The following is a 16,907-nucleotide window of genomic DNA, read 5'->3' on the forward strand; positions in this document are numbered from 1 at the left end:
AATTACAACCAATAGTTAGGAACACCCTGAAATATCAGACAGTGACACAGACCCAGTAATGAATTCTTCCCACAAAAGGACCCTCACCAGAGCCAGAGCACCTGAGACAGCAAAGTTGAAAGATAAGAGAATACCAACTTTTCACTCACCACTGCTCTCCTTCACTTCAGCTCTTTATCGCTCTTTTGTATGGATGCTACACACTGCATGGTGTCTGGGAGGCCCTCTGATGCTTGTGCTGTGCTTTCTGCTGTTCTCAGCTCCCATCACCCCACCTGATCCTCCTTCCATGTGATGGACAAAAAGCAAATATGGCCAACCCCATTTCCTGGATGAGATAAGGAAGTCTCAAGTTCCACGATTTGCCTAAGGGCATAAGAAAGTGGCTGAATTCCCACTAGAGACTTAACTGGTGAAATGAACAATGAACAAGCACACGGAAGCAGGCACGCATCTCTCTAGTTGGAAGTAATCTCACCGTCTGTCAACGTCCCAGAATGTGATCTTACCCCGCTCACAAACCCTTCTGCTCTACATCACACAAACCTGAAGCTGTTGCTTTGTTTTTTAAGTAGGCTCTGAGCCCAGTGTGGAGACCCACGCAGGGCTAGAACTGAGGACCTCAGGACGGTGGCATCAAGACCTGAGTCAATATCGAGAGTCACACACTGAACCAAATGAGCCACCCAGGTGCCCTGCAAACCCAAAAAAAGTTTATGTGCTTCCCAGGGGAGCCAAAGTGATGGCAGGGTTGGGTAGGTCCCAAGATGATGATGATGGGACTAAAATGTTGAATAACACCTGCAGACTCTAGTCTGCACACCTCCGTGACAGGTCATGGGCTCCTACAGGTGGCCAGGGGTTTGGTTCCTGAGAAACTCAACCCTATGGGAACGACAGGCGTAAAAGATACACAGCAAGAGAGGAAGGCAGTGTTGTGAGCACTGTAAGGAGGGGTTAAGATGCAAAATGCTGATGGCCTCCGGGGCTCCCTCGCTCTCATCTCAAAAAGTCACAAGGTGATTTATGCAAAGTACAAGAAAACCCTCCCGGTAGGGTAGTTATTTTACCCGTTATAGGAAAAAGGCATTTCTGAGCAGGAAAAAAAAAAGAGCCAATGACTCAAAGCGAAGCTACAGTATTGTTTTGAAATTGCCTTGGGAAACTGGCAAAGGAAAACCGACCCAGGGCGGGCCTGTGTCCGGGGCTCCGCGGCTGCATCGCCCGCAGCCTGGGGCCATCCGGGGCCAGGGCCGGGGGTGGGGTGACTATGGGGGGACAGTAGCGACACGGAACTCTCAGAAAAAGGGACCAAGTGCACCCAGTCACTGCCAACAACTTGAGAGGCTTCCCGAGAACCGAGATAAGGCGTCAGGCCGGGAGCCCGTGGCCCCAGGGGGACCCTGCAGGGCCCGAAGACCCAGGCGACCCAGGCGACCCAGGCGACCCAGGCGACCCAGGCGCACCCGCTGTTCATCCCGGAGGGGTGAAGGTCTAGCCCCCCCCCCAGGTCGGGTCCCCTGGGCTGGTTTCCCTTACGCCTGCAACTTTCTTCGGCGGTTCTGTTCCGGACAGACAGACAGACAGACGCGCGGGTACAAAAAGGCTGCAGCGAGGCTGCCCGGAAAGTTCGGGAAAGGCCCCGGGGTGGGGGCAACAGCGCCCCCGGGGGGAGGGGGTGGCAGCGCCTGGAAGGGCCGCCCCGAGCCCGAGCCCCGAGCCCCGAGCGAGCCGCGGGCTGCAGGCGGGAGCCCCGTTCGGGGAGCCGGGGGGCGGGGACTCCGCGGGGGCACCAGGGGGCACGAGGGGCGCCGCGGCCCCCCGCCCCCCACCCGCCGTCCCGGGGCGCCCCCACCCCGCGGGGAGCCCTGCCCTCCCGCCCGCCGCGGGGTCTCCCCGGGGCGCCGCCCCAGCCCCCGGCCCCGGCCCCGCGCATCCCTTACCGCGCTGCTGCAGCTCCGGGCGGCTCCACGGCCCCGCCGCGCGCCGGGCATTTTTTTTTTTTTTCTTTCCTCCTGGGAAACTTCTCCCGGGTCGGCAGGGCTGAGCCGGCCCGGCAGGAAAAGCGCTCGGCGCCGGGAGGCTGCGACCATCCGGGAACTTCGCGGAGATGTGAGCCCTCCCCCTCGGCTCCCCGGCCTCCCCCCTCCCTCCCCTCCCCTCCCCTCCCCTCCCCTCCCCCCGCGGCCCCGCCACACGCGGACGCGCCGCCGGCCCTTCGCCCTCGGGCGCCCCGCCCGCCCCGCCCGCCCCGCCGCCGCGGGAGCCCCCGGAGCCCCGGAGCCCCCGGAGCCCCCGGAGCAGCGGGAGGCTGGGGCCCGCGGGGCTCCGTCCCCTCCCCGGCTCGAGCGTCTGCAGAGGTGTGTGCACCGGGGCCCTTCCCGCCGGGGCGCCCCCCGCCCGAGGGAGAGCCTTTCCCCTTCGCCCTCTCTCTCTCTCTCTCCTCTGTTCTCCAAAGACGGGGGCCAGCTGGGGACCCCTCACGTTCAAATTCATTTTAAAGATGAACCTCGGCCTGCAGCGGGGCTCGCGGGAGCCCACGTGCTTGTGCGCCCCCGCCCCGCAGCACCCGGGCGCCTCCTTGAGCCCGGAGCGGGTCCCACGGGAGCCCACGTGCATGTGCGCCCCCTGCCCCGCAGCACCCGGGCGCCTCCTTGAGCCTGGAGCGGGTCCCACGGGAGCCCACGTGCATGTGCGCCCCCCGCCCCGCAGCACCCGGGCGCCTCCTTGAGCCTGCAGCGGGTCCCACGGGAGCCCACGTGCATGTGCGCCCCCTGCCCCGCAGCACCCGGGCGCCTCCTTGAGCCTGCAGCGGGGCCCACGGGAGCCCACGTGCATGTGCGCCCCCGCCCCGCAGCACCCGGGCGCCTCCTTGAGCCTGGAGCGGGTCCCACGGAAGCCCACGTGCATGTGCGCCCCCCGCCCCGCAGCACCGGCCTCCCGCCCCGCAGCACCCGGGCGCCTCCTTGAGCCTGCAGCGGGGCCCACGGGAGCCCACAGGAGCCCACGTGCATGTGCGCGGGCCTCCCCTCCCTCCCCGCCCCGCCCCGCCCCGCAGCCCCGGGGCGCCTCCTTGAGCCTGCAGCGGGGCCCACGGGAGCCCACGTGCATGTGCGCCCCCCGCCCCGCCCCGCAGCACCGGCCTCCCCCCTGCCCCGCCCCGCAGCACCAGGGCGACTCCTTGATCAGTTTTGCCTCCCCAGGGATGGTGCCGACAGCCCCCCCTCGTCCTCAGGTACCGCACGGTCCCAGTTTGCAGAAAGAGAGGGGTCTTACTCGGTTGCCAAAGCTGAATCTCTCCTTAGCAGGCTCGCACCGGTGCTGAAAGCCCTGGGGACCCAAAGACAAGGGAACACCGAGACGACACAGATAGGAGAACGAGTGCCTTGGAAAAAGCGCCAGCAAGGTACGATCCATGCAATACCCACTCAGTCGAGTTAGAATTCCAAGGCTGGCTGCCCCTTTGAGTAACAGCAGAAAAGGTGGGAATATGTGCCCTAGAGTATTGCTCTCCTAGGCAGAGGAGACCGTTCATCCTGGGCTTGAGGCTGTGTCTTCCTGTACCCTTGTCATGTGCACATTTGTATCTTGACATACTCCTAACAGGGACGACAGCCCTTCTGCAAGAAAGGTTAAGTAATGTGTGTAAAACCTTCCTGTTGGCAAATGTTCCTAAACATACCCATCTTTTCTTAAGATTTATCATACAGTTGCTTTTCTTTTGAAGCCGTTTCTATGGTAATATGCGCATGGTTATGTTTTATATCAAACGAGGACAAGTGATTTCATGTATCAATATAGTATTCCAGACTTGAAGAGGTATCAATAACGCTTATCACAGTGTGGCGTGGATGTTAAGCAGAGGAGCTGGCTGGTTTCCTGGATAGGTCTCTAAGCGTTGTTTTTTGTTTTTGTTTTTGTTTTTGCTTCAAACAGGCATAATCCTCCTTGGATTATTGTAAAGATTAAATGTGATAATCCCTCTAAAGATGAGCAGAGTGTGGCACACAAGCAGAACAGGAATCTTATCTTTGATTCCCCAAAGTTCAGCAGAGTTCCTGGGACCTCATAGGGAATGGATTCAATACTAGCTGGGAAAACAACTCTCCTGAGTTTAAGTCTTTCAAAAGTCCACGTAAATTTTGGCATTATACACAAAAGGAAATTAGGAAGGTGATGTACATGCCCCTTCCCATCATTTCATCATTGGAAACCCAAAATAAATGATCAGCTGAATTGTCCACTGTTGTAAACCACTCATGATGCCAGTGATGAGTTGTACAGCATGCCTCTGGCTGTCTGTCCTCAGACCCCAGCACTTCCCTCATTAAAGTCAAAACCTAAATAATATTTTATCAATGGTAATTTTTCTAGTTTCAAAAAGTGGGCTGTAGTTATGTAAAATGGTGACATTTGGGGAAGATGAGTAAAGTGTTTCTAAAAACATTTTTTTTTACTATTTTTGCAACTTAATTATAAATTTGAAATAATCTGAAGTTGAAAAAGTCTAAAAATGGGTTGTAATTTTAAAAGAAATGAAAACCTAAAATTCCATCACAGATACCCTCTTCCCTTGGGTAATGCTAAATTAATAGCTGAAAATGAAGATACCGAGAAGCAGGCAGTGGCAGCCAGAGGTACTATGCTAAACTTTTGCAGGCGTGCACACTGATATAAATGAATTAATAAGAAAAAATGGTTTGTTGAATGCTCTTTGAAGATGAAGTTAGGCCAGAAATGTTGTCATGATACTGTGAAATAAGAAGGGGAGGGAGGGAGAGAGAGAGAGAGAGAGAAGGACATTGAGATTGACAAAGACAAGTTTACCAGAGCAGAAGATTATTAATACATATATTTATTTGCTTACCATTTCATAGCTCTCATTTTGGAAAATTCTGAACTAGGCTATGGTGACTTAGAACTTCTCCTCGTACAGCAATTATTCGTTTACTGTAAGTACTTTTTTAATACCTGTCTTCCCCTGTGGACAGTAGCTCCCTTTGGGGGAGAGACGTGTGGTTCACCACAGTGTTGCCAGCACGTGACACGTTCTTAGTACTCATTGCCACGTAATAAATGAACGCCACGACTAGGCTAGGTCCTGGTACATATAGAATCCCCTTTAGTTCTCACAGCAACTTTGTGAAATAGATATTTGTCCCCATTTTACAGATGAGGGAACTGTGAGTTGGAGAGCTTAGGAAACCTGCCCAAGGTCACTCAGCTTGTGAACATTAGAACCCAGGTTATTTTGACACTGACACCCTCTAACTATTATGCATGCTGTTTCTTGACTTCCTGTGTTTATTCCACCCCTGAGCTTCTGCTGGTGTGAATGGCTTGAATTGACTAGCATCCAGACTTGGTGGTGCCAAATATCAAAAGAAGAAAATACTGTATTTATTTTTGTAGGGAATTATTGAGGTTCAGTTAGATCTGGTTAAAGGCTTTATATTACTCTGAATGTTTTGGGCTCCCTCTTCTGAATTAATAGGGAGGAAATGGAATGCTACGTGCATCAAAAGTTCCACGGTAGGCCAGGGGATGGTACTTGAGAATTAGGGTGTGCATGGGGAGAAAAAGTCTTGCCCGTTGCTTTGCACCCAGTGGGTGGCCAGTACATATTTAATGGATTTACTAATTTCTAAGACTGAAAGGACTCAGCTCTTAAAAGCTGAATATTTTATTTATTTGTACCATACCTTATTTTTAAAAAACTTAAAAAAGAGTTGACTGATGAAATTTAGATCTTCATCGGGGACAGCAAATTTACTAAGTATTTTCAATCTTTATTTATTTACTTATATTTTAAAGATATTATTTATTTGAGAGAGAGAGAGTGCAAGCAAGGAAGAGAGTGCGAACAAGAGAGACAGACTCTGTGCTGAGCACTGAGCCCGACACAGGGCTCTATCCCAGGACCCTGAGATTATGACCTGAACTAAAGGCAGACACTTAACCGACTGAGCCCCCCAGGCATCCCTTTATTTTATTTTTAATTGAAATATAGTTGACATAGAACAGTATATTAGCTTCAGGTATACAACACAGTGATTTGACATATACATCACAAAATGATCATAAGTATAGTTCCCATCTGTCACCGTATGAAGTTATTACAATTTATCAACTACGTTCCCCATGCTGTACTTCACATCCCTGTGACTTGTTTTAAAACTGAAAGTTTGTACCTCTTAACCCCCTTCACCTATTTTGCCTATCCTCCTACCTCTCCACCCTCTGGCAACAACAAACTTGTTTTCTGTATTTATGAATCTGCTTCTGTTTGGTTTGGTTTGGTTTGGTTTTTAGAATCCACATGTAAGTGAAATCATATGGCATTTGTCTTTCTCTGTGACTTATTTTACTTGGCATAATTCTTTCTAGGTCCACCCAGGTTGTTACAAATAGCCAGATCCATTCTTTTTTATGACTGAATAATATTTCTCTGTGTGTGCATACCGCATCTTCTTTATTCCTCTCTTGATGGATGCTTAGGTTGCTTCCATATTTTTTTTTGTTTGTTTGTTTGTTTTTGCTTCCATATTTTAGCTCTTGTAAATACTGATACAGTGAACATAGGAGTGCATATATCTTTTTGAATTAGTGTTTTTGTTTTTTCAGATAAATATCTGGAAGTGGAATTGCTGGATCATACTGTAGTTCTGGGTTGGGTTTTTTTTTTTTTTTTTAGAGATTTTACTTTTATTAATCTCTACACCTAACATGGGGTTGAATTTATAATCCTAGATCAAGAGTCATATGCTCCACCAACTAAACCAGGAGCCCCATAGTTCTCTTTTTCAATTTTTGAAAATCTTCTTTATTTTTTTCCACAGTGGCTGTACCAATATATATTCTCATCAATAGTGCACAAGGGTTCCCTTTTTTTCACATCCTGGTCAACACTTATTATTTCTTGTCTTTTTGATAATACCCATTTGACGGGTGTGAGGTGATACGTCATTCTGGTTCTGATGTGCATTTCCCTGATGATTAGTGACGTGGGTCATCTTTTCATGTGTTTGTTGGCCAGCTGAATGTCTTCTTTGGAAAAATGTCTATTCAGGTCCTCCATCCATTTTTTAGATTGAATTGTTTTTTGTTGAATTGTGTAAGTTCTTTATATATTAACTCCTTATCAGATATATCATTTGCAAATATCTTCTCCCATTCAGTAGGTTGCCTTTTCCTTTTGTTGGTGGTTTCCTTTGCTGTGCAAAAGCTTTTTAGTTTGATGTAGTCCTGTCTGTTATTTTTGCTGTTGTTGCGTTTGCCTGGAGAGACAGATCCAAAAAAAAATATTGCTAATACTGATGTCTAAGAGTTTACTGCCATGTTTTCTTTTAGGAATTTTATGGTTTCAGGTCTCACATTTAGGTCTTTAATCCATTTTGAGTTTATTTTTGTATATGGCATAAGAAAGGAGTTCAGTATCATTCTTTTATGTGTAGCTGTCCAGTTTTCCCAGCACCATTTATTGATGATATGGTCTTTTCCTCATTGTATATTCTTGTCTCCTTTGCTGTAAAGTAATTGACCACATAAATGTGGGTTTATTTCAGGGCTTTCTGTTTTGTTGTAATGATTTATGTGTCTGTTTTTGAGTTAATACCATACTGTTGTTATTACTATAGCCTAGTAGTATAGTTTAAAATATGAGATTGCAGGGCACTGGGTGGCTTAGTTAGTTGAGTGTCCAACTCTTGTTTTTGGTTTAGGTCATGGTCTCAGGGGCGTGGGATCAAGCTGGCTCCAGGCTCTGCACAGAGTCTGCTTGTCTCTCTCTGTTCCCCCATTTTCTCACCCCCACTGCTGTGTGCTTTCTCTCCCCCACCAAATAAATAAAATCTGGAAATGTGATACCTCAGTTTTGTTCTTCTTTCTCAGTTTTGCCTTGACTATTTGGCATTATTTGTGGCTCCATATAAATTTTAGTATTATTTGTTCTAGTTCTATGGAAAATGTCATTGGTATTTTGATAGAGATTGCATTGAATCTGTAGATTGCTTGCTTTGGGCAATATAGACATTTTAACCGTATTCTTCCAATCCAGGAACACAGTATGTCTTTCCATTTGTTTGTATCATCTTCAATTTCTTTCATCAGTGCCCTGTATTTTTCATAGTACAGGTCTTTCATTTCCTTGGTTAAATTTATTCCTATTTTATTCTTAACTGATACAACTGTAAATAGGATTGTTTTCTTAATTTCCCTTTGTTCTACATTCTTAGTGTATAGAAATGCAACTGGTTTCTGTGTATTAACTTGAATACACTATTGAATTCATTTATTCTGATAGTTTTTTGAAGTCTTTAGAGTTATATATATATATATATAGTGTTCTATAATTTGCAAATGTTGACAGTTTTACATCTTCCTTAGCAATTTGGATGCTTTTTTCTTTTTCTTGTCTGATTGCTGTAGCTAAGATTCCCAGTACTGTGTTGAATAAAAGTGACCAGGGTGGGTATCTTTATCTCATCCCCAATCTTAGAGGAAAAGCTTTTAGCATTTCACCATTGAGTTTGATGTTAGCTTTGGGTTTGTCATGTATGACCTTTATTATGTTGAGGTGACATCCCATCACTTCTCCATATTCTAATCATTAGAAGCGAGTTGGTAAATCCAGTCCACACTTAGCGTGAGAGTGTTAACAGAGGGTTAATATCAGTAGGCAGTGGCCACTAGGCTCATCTAAAGATCATCTTCACCGACTACTCTCCTCATGAAGGTGTTGTAAGTTAAAGTGAATTAATTTGTATAAAGTATTACACATGATATTGGACTCTTAGTAAGCATGCAAGAAAAGCTGATTATCATTATTGTAAGCAGCAGCAGCAGCATCCTCTACTCATATCCATTTTTCTTTTTGACTTAGTATCACATCAAGAACCAAAGAATGGCATTTACACTAAAGCTGCTATATGGCCAGTATAGCAGGCAGTTGCCCTCGGAAAATAGGTATCTTCTCAAATGAAATAATATAGGAAAGCATAATAAAGGAGTTATTTGCAAAGTTATTGAAGAAAAGGAACAGGCATGGTGCCATGCTTCCAAGGCTGAAAGAGCAGAGAGTCTTTGCTTCTCCTAACCCTGAAGGGGAGAGAATATTAACCAGAACCAAGAGAGGGAAGCTTCAGTTCCAGGAGAGAGCTCCTGGCAGGAGTTGTGACCTTCAGAAGAACAATGTGCCAAGCCACGGTGACCCAGTGGGGTGAGACTGGAGGAATAAATACCTGACTTTACTCCTCTCCTGTCAGTGCCACCCACCATTTGAGCCCAGTCAGGAGCCAGAGGACAAGGAAACCCACCATCTTGTCCCATACAGGTCAGCCCCCAGGACTGGAGAGGTGAAAATATCCAGCAGGTACAGCTAGTCACCAATGGGATAGTTCCTGGAACATGATCTCTTCACATAAAAGAGGAACTGAAAGGCAGTTACTTAATTTTGAGTTTCCAGAATAGGAGTCAGGGATGGGTGGTGGCAAGGAACATGGTTCCAGAGGGGTTTGATTCCATTGTTTGTTTTATGGTGCCCTTGAGGAGCTTTCATTTGGGCCAGTGAGGAAGACATAGGGATTTACATTCATAGCTGGCGGGTGGGCTCAGAGTAAGTGTTTCAGGAAGCTCATGCAGGCTGTAGGTTTTACTCATTCAGGAAATGAACTTAATGACATGGAAGGTGTTTATTCTGCTCACACTGTCTGATGACTTGGATGTTTAAACCTTGCTTTACTGGTCAGGTACCAGCTCAGTTACCTGTGAAGATTTAGGTGCTTCCAGAGGCAAATGGTTTTCCAAACATCATTATCCTCCATAACAAGGATCCAGGAATTTCACTTTAGTAAGACAAGGCAGTGCAGCTGGAGAACTAGAACACTAATGCCTTAACTAGGACAATGGGGTGAACCCAAAGACTCGGGGTGGGCCTGTCCCTGCATTTCTCAAGGAGTGCCTGGGGAAGTGTGGGCAGTTGTGAATTGTTGTTTCCATGCTTTCAACCTGCTGAAGTGAGGGACACCGGAAGGGTTGGGAAAGGCTAAATTTATTTAATTTCTTTATTTTTTAAAAAAGGTGCTTTATTGAAGATGCTGTTAAAATATGACCTGGAAGACAATTCTTTAAAAGGTGACAGGTAGGGTAGTCTGGGTGGCTCAGCGGTTTAGCGCCGCCGTCGGCCCAGGGTGTGATCCTGGAGACCCGGGATCGAGTCCCACATCAGGCACCCTGCATGGAGCCTGCTTCTGCCTCTGCCTGTGTCTCTGCCTCTCTCTCTCTGTCTCTCATGAATAAATAAATAAAATCTTAAAATAAAAATAAAAGGTGACAGGTACTTGCTAAAATATCCTAAGTGTTTTTTTATCTTTTTTTTTTTTTAAGATTTATTTATTTATTTATTAGGGAGAGAGAGACTAGGGGGAGGGCAGAGGGAGAGGAGCTCCAGCAGACTCCTCACTAAGCATGGAACCTGATATGAAGCTGGATCCCAGAACCTGAGATCGTGACTTGAGCTGAAATCAAGAATTGGACGTTTAACCGACTGAGCCATCCAGACGCCCCCCCAAGAGCGTTTTTGAAAAAATGATGATGTGTCACAGACCCCAGAGAATAATGAATTTTAACATTCTGCACTAAACTCTTAAAAGTTGGGCACCTGGGTGGCTCAGTGGTCCAGCATCTGCCTTTGGCTTAGGTCTTGATCCCCGGGTCTTGGGACTGAGCCTCACATTAGGTTCCCCACAGGGAGCCTGCTTCTCCCTCTGCCTATGTCTCTGCCTCTCTCTCTCTGTGTTCTCCATGAAGAAATAAAAATCTTTTTTTTTTTTTTTTTTTTAAGAAATAAAAATCTTTAGGGGGAAAAAAACTCTTAAAAGTCACAAAAGTTAAATATATATAAAATGTGTTGAAATAAGGGTACTAAAATTAATAAACAGAATCTATGAGATGGAGAAGACTGAAAATCTTTAATTTGCAAAAATTTATTATCTACATGAAAGTACTTAAAAGATATTATTAAACTTAAAAATTTTTTAACTTCAAATTTATATACACTCTTCTTTTTCAAAAAGGCAAGTGTTCTAAATTTGCTCTTTTCCATAAGTGGCACTAAGCACTGTGCTCCCTATCCAAATAGTTTAGAAATAATAAAGCTCCCTTAATCTGTCCCTTTAATGTAAAGTGATGTTTTAATGATGAGAGAGAAATAGCCTTTGAAAAGAAATTTATACTACAGCAAAAGTAATTTTGAAAACAAGCATTTAGAAATGTTTCCATCATCCAGTGGTTTAGTTTTAAAGAAAATAAGCAAGTTTACTACCTGTTAAAAACTTTTTTAAAAAAAATTTATTTATTCATGAGAGACACACACACACAGAGAGAAAGAGAGAGAGAGAGAGGGAGATGGGCAGAGGGAGAAGCAGGTTCCCCGTGGGGAACCTGACACGGGACTCGATCCCAGGACCCCAGGATCACGACATAAGCCAAAGGCAGTCGCTCAATCACTGAGCCACCCAGGTGCCCCCGTTAAAACTGTTATATCTGTATACTTTAAAAGCTTGTAGAGGAATTTTTAATCTGCTTGACATCTTCCAAAGTATTTTAGAAAGGGAGGCATCTGGTCCCTTTATTGAAATTATAAAATGTATCTGCTTCTAATGAGCTTGTATGAGTAAATGATTGACTTTAGGAGAAGAGAAATTTGCCAGCCAAATTTCACAAAGATCTTTACATAACAGGTCACTGGGACTGAAAAATTAATTGTGATTTCCTCAGTGCACCCAATGCTGGCCTTCCCCGTCTGTAGCCACTAACCTCTGTGAGACCTCAACTTCTGCTGTGCCAGTCAGGTGCTTCACAAGCAAGGCGTGGGGCAGCCCGGGTGGCTCAGCGGTTTAGTGCCGCCTTCAGCCCAGGGCCTGATCCTGGAGACCCGGGATTGAGTCCCGCATCGGGCTCCCTGCATGGAGCCTGCTTGTGTCTCTGCCTCTGTCTGTCTCTCTCTCTCTCTCTCTCTGTCTCTCATGAATAAATAAATAAAATCTTAAACAAAAGCAAGGCATGGACTTAGAATAGACCCTCAACTCCACTTTTTTCCACAAAGGGTTAACCAAGGTTTTAAAAAAATAATATAGCAGACAAAAGATCATGGCTGCTAGGGCTTGAGGGGAGGGGAGAGGGATGGATAGGTGGAACATAGGGGATTTTTAAGGCAATGAAATTATTCTATATGATACTGTAATGGTGGATACATGGTACACATTTATGAGGGCCCATGGAATGTGCAACACAGAGTAAACCCTAACATAAACTGTGGACTTAGTTAATGTATCAACAGTGGCTTATAATTTTATAGAAAATGCAGCACACTAATATGAGATATTATTAATAGGGGCCACTGGGAAGGGGAAAGTGTTGAGCGGGTACATTGGAACTCTTTGTACTTTCCGCTCAGTTTTTCTGTAAACCTAAAACCGCTCTGCAAACTAGAGTCTATTCATTTCTTTAAGTGAGGCATATTTAAGTCTAGCCCTCTTAGAACATTTCCATTTTTTAGTGAGAACAAAAACGTGTCGTTAATAAAACATTAAAAAATATTGTTTAACTCGCTTGCTTTAATTTGTATTTGTGTACATTAAATATGTACAGCAATACATAATTATAATCTATAAGGAAATCAATCTCAATCTGTTGGGCGTTTGCATCCTCAGACATTTTTATGGATACCATGCACCTTCAAAATGTTTGTTGCTGTCTGGAGGGATGCTTTCCCACGGAGAAAGTAAGCTTCAGCTGGCTCAGGGACTCCCTGGCGGTGGCTTGATGAGCACCCTCGGAGGGGGGTGCTGGAGGATGATTTACTGAGGCTGCCTTCTGGGGCCGAGGCAGCACCAGCCAGGCGGCATGAAGAGGGGGGCGTCCGGCTGAGCAGCCGTGATTAGGGGCTGAGGGACTGGACTGGGTCTATGTGGTAAGCTTAAGAGAACTGGAATAATCATTACCTGACCAAGTGATGGGGTGTGGGGTGGGGGAGGCGTGGAGTCCGGAAGAGCCAAGTCTCTGGCTGCAAGGGAAGACGAGACTGGCTTAAACGTGCTGTTAATAATCGAGGTAAGCAGTGGCCGACACCAGAAAAGCCTTAGGATGGACAGATATTGTCAGCAGGGTCAGTGCTAGCAGTGCTGTGGGGCCTGCCGTTTCCTGTAAGCGCCAGCTTCGTATCCAGGGTCACTGGAGTCAGAAGACCCTGCAGGCTGGGCTGGAGAGAATGGGTGTGGGGGGCCGTTGTGGACTGTGGGGTCCAGCGAGGAAGGAAGGAAGGAAGGAAGCAGCTCCTGCTTCCTTACTCATCACAGAATCGAACTAGAAAATGAAACAGCCACTTCCTGGCCTCTGGCAAGAGGGTGTTTCCCGGGCGTCCACCAATTAGACAAAACCCCAAGTGCATCCTCTTCCTTATCCCTGAAATCCTTTTTTTTTTTTTTTGAAAAAAAAAAAAGATTTTATTTATTCATGACAGAGAGAGAGAGAGAGAGAGAGAGGCAGAGACACAGGCAGAGGGAGAAGCAGGCCCCATGCAGGGAGCCTGATGTGGGACTCGATCCCGGGTCTCCAGGATCATGCCCTGGGCTGAAGGCAGATGCTAAACCACTGAGCCACCCGGGGATCCCCTTATCCCTGAAATCCTATCAGGATTCAGTGTCCAATCAGGTACAGAAGTTGGTTGCCCATGTCTTTTGGCAACAGAACTTTATCTTCACACCAGAGTGTGCAGAGCACTGAATACGTAAAGCAGAAGGGGGCAAAAAGGTGCCCTGGTGGCGGTGGAGACCGCAGGGTGGCACTCACATGTCTGTGCTCAGCCTTCCAAAAGGGACCCTCAGGAATGATTTGAGAACAGCTGCCTGGAGAAGCAGGTCCAAGCTCCTTGATGTGGTAACTGGGGACTTCCTTGACATTACTCTTATTTTGTTCTTCTGTCTCGTTTTTGGCCACTCCTTGTTTTGTATTTTATGCCCCCAAAGTATAAAATACCTGAGCTGTCTGTCCTTCTGTGCTTTTGCTCACGCTGTTGCTTCTGCTTGAGATACCTTTGCACTGGCTGCCTCTGACCCAGTCTTCAGAATTCACCTGTGATGGCATCTCTGATGCCTCTGGGCCTCTGCAGTGCCCTTGATGTGCTTACATCTGAGAAGTTACCTCTCTCAGGAAATTCCTCCTGTATTTGTTATCCCCACTAAGCTGTGAACTTCCCAAGGGCAGGAATCTTTGGAATCTCTGAGACCTCTGTCCCCATCCCACCCACCCCCACCCCCACCCCCACCCTGCACCTGACATAACTGATGCAATTGTTTGAGCATTATCTGGCATCAATTTAGAATTCAAAGGTTCCTTTCTGGAAAGCCAGTTTGAGAAAAGAAGAGATGAGTACCTAATAAAGCAGGGAGAGGAGAGGGGATAGTAGCTGGGGACCAAGGGTTCGGGGCAGGAGAACCACAGAGTCCTTGAAAGTTCACATCAGGTCTTGGGCTTGAGTAGCTGCCACCACTGCTGTTGAATTGAATTAGTGATAAGTACCTGGGAAGGTGTACTCTGGTCTGCAATGGCAGGGGCTCCCCAGGAGCTCTGGAGGCCTCTGATTACTTCCCCTGATGCTACAGGCCTCCAGGGATTCTAACCAGCATAATGGACTTTGAAAAGGGAGACAGCTGAGCTAGGCAAGTTCAAGTCCCTGAGGGATGATGATGGCTTGGTTAAGGACTCCTTCAGCTCTGTCTGAAAGAAGAAATCTCTTACTAGAATCTTTTTGCTCAAGGTTCAGGAAGGGAAGAGGGAAGAGGCACTGGACTCTGTGTTACGAGAACCAGATGGATTCTAGGCCTTGCTTTAAAACATTGAACACTCTCTCCACCTGGGAGTTCTCCACAGACATGAGATAGAAACGCTTCTGCTTCTCTGCTTTGCAGGCATCTTGCTGGAACCAGTGGGGCCGGCTCTGCCACTTGCTGTCTCTGTGACCTTGGGCAGGTTCTCTAAACTTTCTGGGCCTCGGTTTCCTCATGTGTAAAATGGGGACACTAATTGTATCCTATTTCATTTAATGGAAAGTGCTCCACACAGGGCCTGGTACAGAGAAGCTCTCAATGAAAATTGGCTAAAATGATGCCGCTAACACGCTGAGTCATTTGGAAATGCTCAGTTGTGGATAAAACAGCTGAACGACCAGGAGGCGAGATAGCATAAGGCCTCGCTGCTTAAAGATGACCCATGGACCAGCAGCATCGGCATCACATGGGAGCTTCTTAGTTACGCAGAGTTTGGGGCCCAGCCCCCGACGTACTGAGTCTGAACCCGGTTTAACACGATTCCCCAGGTGATTCATACGCAAAGTAAAAGTCAGGAGGATCTGACTGAGAAGCACTGACACATCTGCCACTTGCTCACCGTGTCACTTGGATAAGTTCCTTAGCTTCTGTGTGTGTGTCATCTGTAAAACCCTAGCGCCGAGGGTCGTGGTGGGAGCCAGGGTGGCCCCGGCACGTGGAAATGCCCTTCAGCGGTGCTGCCTGTGCTCTCCAGCCCCACGCTTATGCCGCGTTGGCCCCTCACGGAGCCTCATGTGGGCCAGGTTCAGCGGGAGCCAGACTGCCGGGGTCACATCCCAGCTGCCAGCCCTGGAGCGGGGTCTGCCCGTGTAACCTAGACGGTCACTTCAGTGTCCCGAGTCCCCGGTTCCTCTGTGCTTCTAGCGTAACGATGACCGTGCCCAGCTCTTGCGGATGCTGGAGCGTAGAGTGGGACGTGCAGCCAAGGGGCTAGTGCTGCAGGCACATTTTAGCTTTGTCAGCGCACATGTATTGATAGATGCCACACTTCAGGCTCAGGTGTGTCCCTGTCCCACGGCAGCCCTGGGCCCCTTGCTGCCCACCGAGCAAGGGCAGGAGCTGCCTGGGCTACAACGTCGGTACCACAGAGGAACCCACACTGTTACAGGCAGAGGAGGGAGTGAGTACAGGGGCCTGACCCTCCCCGGGCGACTCCCCTGGTTCCCCAGGGGACCCTAAGCCCCGTGAGGCTGGGGCTGCCTCTGCCGAGCTCACCATCAGGTTTATGGGGTGTCTAGTGTTTTGCCTGCCACATGATGAGTGCATAGTCTAGGTGTGCCGGGTGATGATGAAAGAAGAATATTGTGGTTCTAAGCGTGATGGCCAAAGGGGCGCCCTCTCCCTGTCCTGGGTCTTTCCCGCGCAGCCAGACTGCGATGTTAGGACTGAAAGAGAGATGACTGTGTGTGCCCCATCTCATGGTTGCCTCTGACACCCTCTTGCACAGTTCCTCCGGTAATTCTGGTGTCACCAAGACACCAGAATTAAAATTAAATTAATTAAAAAAGTAATTAAAATTAAAATAATTAAAAAATTAATTTAAAAATTTTTAAAAATATTTATTTATTTATTTATTTATTTATTTATTTATTTATTTATGATAGACATAGAGAGAGAGAGGCAGAGACACAGGAGGAAGGAGAAGTAGGCTCCATGCCGGGAGCCCGATGTGGGACTCGATCCCGGGACTCCAGGATCACGCCCTGGGCCAAAGGCAGGTGCTAAACCGCTGAGCCACCCAGGGATCCCCCTTTTAAAAAATTTTTTATTTAAAATCCAGTTAGTGGGCATCCCGGGTGGCTCAGTGGTTTGGCACCGCCTTTAGCCCAGGGCCTGATCCTGGAGTCCTGGGATCTAGTGCCATGTCGGGCTCCCTGCATGGAGCCTGCTTCTCTCTCTGCCTGGGTCTCTGCCTCTCTCTCTCTCTCTGTGTCTCTCCTGAACAAATAAATAAAATCTTAAAAAATAAAATAAATTAAAATTCCAGGTAACATGCAGTGTAACATTAGTTTCAAGTGTACA

General features: G+C 47.3%; 2 protein-coding genes across 3 annotated transcripts in view; one reads left to right on the forward strand and one right to left on the reverse strand.

Moving 5' to 3' along the window:
* Positions 1–2,167, reverse strand: part of WIPF1 (WAS/WASL interacting protein family member 1) — a 123,685-nt gene extending 121,518 nt beyond the window's left edge. Inside the window, exon 1 of one of the 2 annotated variants that reach the window (XM_041722795.1) lies at positions 1,944–2,166. The gene's annotated coding sequence lies outside the window, so the exon portion shown is untranslated. Of the gene's footprint in view, positions 1–1,943 lie in introns of both variants that reach the window. The other variant, XM_041722798.1, reaches the window with a different exon arrangement.
* LOC121471696 overlaps positions 1–16,907 on the forward strand; it is a 77,525-nt gene that overhangs the window by 9,887 nt on the left and 50,731 nt on the right. The window contains exons 3-5 of the mRNA XM_041722469.1: positions 1,080–1,595; positions 3,309–3,406; positions 4,878–4,952. Coding sequence (XP_041578403.1) covers positions 1,080–1,595; positions 3,309–3,406; positions 4,878–4,952 — 689 coding nt within the window. The remainder of the gene's footprint in view (positions 1–1,079; positions 1,596–3,308; positions 3,407–4,877; positions 4,953–16,907) is intronic.

Source organism: Vulpes lagopus, chromosome 11 (genome assembly GCF_018345385.1).
Source record: "Vulpes lagopus strain Blue_001 chromosome 11, ASM1834538v1, whole genome shotgun sequence".
Taxonomy (NCBI): domain Eukaryota; kingdom Metazoa; phylum Chordata; class Mammalia; order Carnivora; family Canidae; genus Vulpes; species Vulpes lagopus.